Below are 4961 nucleotides of genomic sequence, written 5' to 3'. Positions count from 1 at the left end.
CGTCCCCCTCGCTGTCGCTGTCCCCGGGCAGCGCCGGGCCCGGTGGCGGCGGTGGCACCGGCGGGGGCGGCCGGGAGCGGGCTGCGGAGCGAGCACGGAGCGGAGCGGAGAGGAACGGGTCTGAACTCACCTCCGGTGGGGCCTGGGGCGGCCGGGAGTGAGGGTCTGGGGAGAGGGAAGGGAGAGGGAAAGGGGAAGGAAAGAACAGGAGAGGGGGAGAGGGAGGGGGAGAGGGAGAAAGAAAGAGAAACGGGGGAAGAAGAAAAGGAAGAAAGAAGGAAAGAAAGAAGAAAGAAGGAAGGTAGGAAGCTAGGAAAGAAAGAAATAAAGAAAAGAGAGAGGAAGGGAGGAAGGGAGGAAGGGAGGAAGGGAAGAAGAGAGGAAGAGAGGAAGAGAGAGAGAGAGAGAGAGAGAGAGAGAGAGAAAGAAAGAAAGAAAGAAAGAAAGAAAGAAAGAAAGAAAGAAAGAAAGAAAGAAAGAAAGAAAGAAAGAAAGAAAGAAAGAAAGAAAGAAAGAAGGATAAGAGGAAAGGAAAGGAAAGGAAAGGAAAGGAAAGGAAAGGAAAGGAAAGGAAAGGAAAGGAAAGGAAAGGAAAGGAAGCAGGGAGGCATCGTTAGGTTCTGTTGAAACACCAAATCGCCAAGGGGAGGGGGAGACCATCAGCTGAACGGTCACCTTGCACACTGCATTTCCCCTCCACCCTTTGGACAAGTGACACCCTGGAGAAAAAAAAAAAATAAATAAAAATAAACCCGAGAGCAATTGGCAAGGCGACTGCGGCTTGAAGTGGGATACGGGGAGAAAAAAAAAAAAAAAAAAAAAAAAGGAAAAATGAAAAAAAAAAAAGCCAAACTCTCAGGTAGCGAGAAATCGGACACATTCTTACACACTCGCACAAGCCCTGCGAGTGACAGAGTGACACTCCCAGTGACACACTCACTCACACTCACTCACACTCACACACTCACTCACACTCGCACACCCCCGGCCCCGCCGGCCGCGCTCTCCCCGCTCCCCCCGGGCGCCGCCGACTCCCCGCGCTCCGGCAGCCGCCGGGCGGACGCGGCGGGCCCGCGGGCGGCCAATCAGCGCGGCGCTTCCCGCCCCTGGCCAATAGCAGGCGCCACATTGTTGTCAAATGTTGCCTAATGGCAACGCGGGGCGCAACAATAGCGCGAGTGGCGGCGGGCGGCGCGGCGGCCACCGCGCTCTCCGGGCAGCTCCGGCCGCGCGGGGCGCGTCCCGAGCCCGGCCGAACCGCGCCGAATCCTTCCGAACCTCGCCGAGCCCAGCCGAGCCCTTCCGAACCGGCCCGAACGGCCCCGGCCGCGGGTCCCGCTGCCCGGTGCCGCCGTCGGCTCTGCCCGCTCCGGGAGCGCGGTCCCGGTGCGGCCGCTCGGGGCGGTTTCTTTTTTTTTTTTTTTTTTTAATTTCTTTTTTCTTTTTTTTGTTTTGTTTTGTTTTGTTTTTTTCCCCTCCTGGATCGTTGCCCTCGTGGCGAGGGGCCGTGCCGCCGGAGGAGCCGGATTGCTCCGTGGAGGGACGCCGCTGACCGGTGATAACAGCGCAAGGGGGGAGCGGGGAGCCGAGCCCGGCGGCACCGGGGCTCGCCGGCCCCGGGGGGCGGCACAGCTCGGCGGCGAGCCCGGCGCCATGGACTCGGCGCTGCCCCGCCAGGTGCGCCCGGACAGCGGGGCGGCGGGGGCGGCCTGAGCTGCGCGCCCAGAGCCCGGGGACGCAGCGGGGAGCGAGGAAGGAAGGAAGAAGGAAGGAAAAGAAAGGAAAGGAAAGGAGGGGGGCGGGAGGGCGCGGAGGGGCTCCGGGAGCCGCGGCGAGAGGCGGGGGGGGCTCGCATGCCGCCCCCCGGGCCCCCGCCCGCGCCCCGTGCCCGCGCCTAGAGCCCCGGGGGCGCTCCGCGGGTGCCCCGGCCCCTCGGGGGCCGCCGTCGGGCTCGCCCCTTCCCTGCGGCCGGCGGCATGGAGCTGCGCTCGGAGCTGCCCAGCGTGCCCGCCGCGGCCCCCCCGGTGCCCCCCAGCTCGGTGGCGGCGGCGGCGGCGGCCGCGGCGGCGACGCTGCCGGTGAGCGTGGCCGGGAGCCTGCTGCGGGCTCCGCCGCTGCTGCTGCGGGCGGCCGAGAAGTACCCGCGGACGCCCAAGTGCGCCCGGTGCCGCAACCACGGCGTGGTGTCGGCGCTGAAGGGCCACAAGCGGTACTGCCGCTGGAAGGACTGCATGTGCGCCAAGTGCACCCTGATCGCCGAGCGGCAGCGCGTCATGGCCGCGCAGGTGGCGCTGCGCCGCCAGCAGGCGCAGGAGGAGAACGAGGCCCGCGAGCTGCAGCTGCTCTACGGCACCGCCGAGGGGCTGGCCCTGGCGGCCGCCAACGGCATCATCCCGCCCCGACCCGCGTACGAGGTCTTCGGCTCCGTCTGCGCCGGGGCCGGCGGCGAGGGAGGCGCCGGCGCCTCAGGTGAGGCTGCGAGGGGATGGGGCTGAGGGTGGGGGTGTGGGGCGGATGGACGGACCGACGGACGGACGGGGGGTGCGTGGCTCTGTGTGTCCGTCTGTCTGTGTGTCCGTCTGTGTCTGTGTGTCCGTGTGGGGCTGGCGGCCGCGCTGACGGCTCTCTCCCTTCTCCCCCCCGCGCCCCGCAGACGCCAAGGTGCAGAAGTTCGAGCTGTTCCCCAAGACGCTGCTGCCGAGCCGCGCCGTGACCCCGCAGCAGGCGGCCGGGAAGCCCCTGTCCCCCGACGGCGAGGCCGCGCCCGGCACCTCCTCCCCGGAGGCTCGCCACGGCTCGGGCTCGGAGAACGGGGACGGCGAGTCCTTCCTCAGCTCGCCCGTCTCCAAGGGCCCGAAGGAGGGCGAGGAGAGCCCGGGCTCCATCAGCCCGCTGGGCTCGGACTCGGGCTCGGAGGCGGACAAGGACGAGCAGGACCCGTCGCCCTCGGCCGGCGGCCGGCAGCGGACTCCCATCGACATCCTGACGCGCGTCTTCCCGGCGCACAAGCGCAGCGTGCTGGAGCTGGTGCTGCAGGGCTGCGGCGGCGACGTGGTGCAGGCCATCGAGCAGATCCTCAACAACCGCGGCCCGGACAAGGGCCCCGAGGAGGGCTGGGCTCGGGATGGTGCCCTGCAGGGCCTCCCGCCCGCCCCGGCCGCCGCCGCCCACCACCACCGGCCCTTGATAGCCGGAGCCATGGCCCCCGCCATCGGCACGCTGGGCAGCCGCTCGGCCTTCTCCCCGCTGCAGCCCAACGCCACGCACTTCGGGGCCGAGGCCAGCGCCTACCCGCTGGGCACCCACCTGGGACTCAACCCGCTGCGCCTCGCCTACTCGGCGCACAGCCGGGGACTGGCCTTCATGACCCCTTACTCGACGGCCGGGCTCATGCCCACGCTCGGCTTTCGGCCGCCCGTGGACTACGCCTTCAGCGACCTCATGCGAGACCGCTCCGCCGTGCACAAGGAGCAGGTCTACTCCGGCGGCCTCTACGGGCCCATGGTCAACAACACCCCCGAGAAGCAATAGCGCGGCCTCGGCGGCGGGGTGGGGGGTGCCAGCATGGCCAGGGGGCTCGGGTGCGGTTGCTGCCACCGCCCTCGGTGGCACTTGGGGGTGGGCAGGGAGCTGGGCAGAGCTGGGTGCCTTCAGAGGGCCAGAAGGTGCGCTTGGGTTGGGGAGGCACGAGTCGCTCTTTGTTGCTTATGGCCATAAGCATGGATATACCCTGGGTGTGCTGCGGGGTGGGTACGCGCACACGTACCGCGCACACACACACACACACTCCCCCCATACATTTATATATATGTATACTAGCAAGTGTATAATGTTATAAAATGGAAATCTAAGTTATTAATGTAACTCGTAGGTGAACTTGGTATTAACGTTAAGCTAAAGGTTAGACAGCTCATTGTAATACTTACCAGGCATATAGATGAAATATATTGTCAAATTGAAAGCCCTTCTCCTCCTGCCCCCGGAAATGTTACGACCTGTATATAACATTGGAAAGTAGATATATTTGTAACTGTCCGTAGGACCCAGGCGCCAATGGTGTATGATGGTTTAATAAGCCTCCTTCATTTGTGATCTGCAAGAAAATTGCTTTCTCGTTCCAATGTAGCAAACTTCTTGCTGTTTCTAACAGGTAATTCTGTGTTTCCATTTCATAGAAATAAATGTTATTTTCTATTAAAAAAAAACAACAGTGGTATAAGTGGCAAGTGGTATTTGATCAGGCGGTGAGAGTGTTTTGGGAGATTGGTTTGGCAAGCACGGTCAATATCAGAAGGAGTCTACAAAACTAGTACAAATATGTTTATTACATTTTTATCATCGTGAAACCAGGCAGACTCCGGAAAATTTGCAAATAAAAGCGAAGCCTACAAATGGGACCAATTTCCGTATCAACTGAAATTGTTAAAGAACTTTATTTCCAGTTCTGGTCTTTATCTTATTCACGCCAGAAAAAAAAATAATAAAATAAAAACCGGAGATGCAAGTTGAAGCGGGAAATTTTCCTTACAAATCTTGCCGATTTTTTTTTTTCCTTTTTTTCTTTTTTCTGTCGTTTTCAGAAGATCTGCCCCTGGTCTGCTGGCACTGAACGGCGCGGGGGCTCCCCGGGGCCGCAGCTGACGGCCGCCCAGGGCGCGGGGGCGCGCCGGAGGCGGGGGCGCGCCCGGCCGCTGCTTCGGGAGCACCTCTCCGCTTTGCTTTCGGGATCCGGGGGGGGTCTTGGGTGCAGTGGGGCTGGCGCTGCCCCGGCCCCATCCCACTTCGTGCCTGCGCTCGGGTCGGCCGGAGGATGCTCACGCACCCAGAGCGGGCGCGGTGCGGGGCTGCACGAAACCCGTGGAGGCTCCTAAAGTTGGTTGGTATGGAAACCTAATCCCCCCGAAGCGCTCCGTGGCACAGCTGGACTGTTTGCTCTCGCACTGCAAACAGACGCGGGTAAA

The 4961-nt window shown here is 62.7% G+C and overlaps 1 protein-coding gene across 1 annotated transcript; it reads left to right on the top strand.

Moving 5' to 3' along the window:
- Positions 1 to 1074: 1074 nt before the first annotated feature.
- On the top strand, positions 1075 to 3531 carry DMRTA2 (DMRT like family A2; the record flags this gene model as incomplete). The annotated part of the gene is made up of 2 exons (XM_082766310.1): positions 1075 to 2469; positions 2654 to 3531. Exons 1-2 carry the CDS (start codon positions 1977 to 1979, stop codon positions 3529 to 3531), a joined length of 1371 nt encoding a protein of 456 aa, XP_082622436.1. The 5' UTR covers positions 1075 to 1976.
- Between the last annotated feature and the right edge of the window lie 1430 nt (positions 3532 to 4961).

This window comes from Aythya marila (genome assembly GCF_965140915.1).
Source record: "Aythya marila genome assembly, chromosome: 8".
In the NCBI taxonomy this organism is placed as follows: Eukaryota; Metazoa; Chordata; class Aves; order Anseriformes; family Anatidae; genus Aythya; species Aythya marila.
This window is presented reverse-complemented; position numbering and strand designations above follow the sequence as displayed.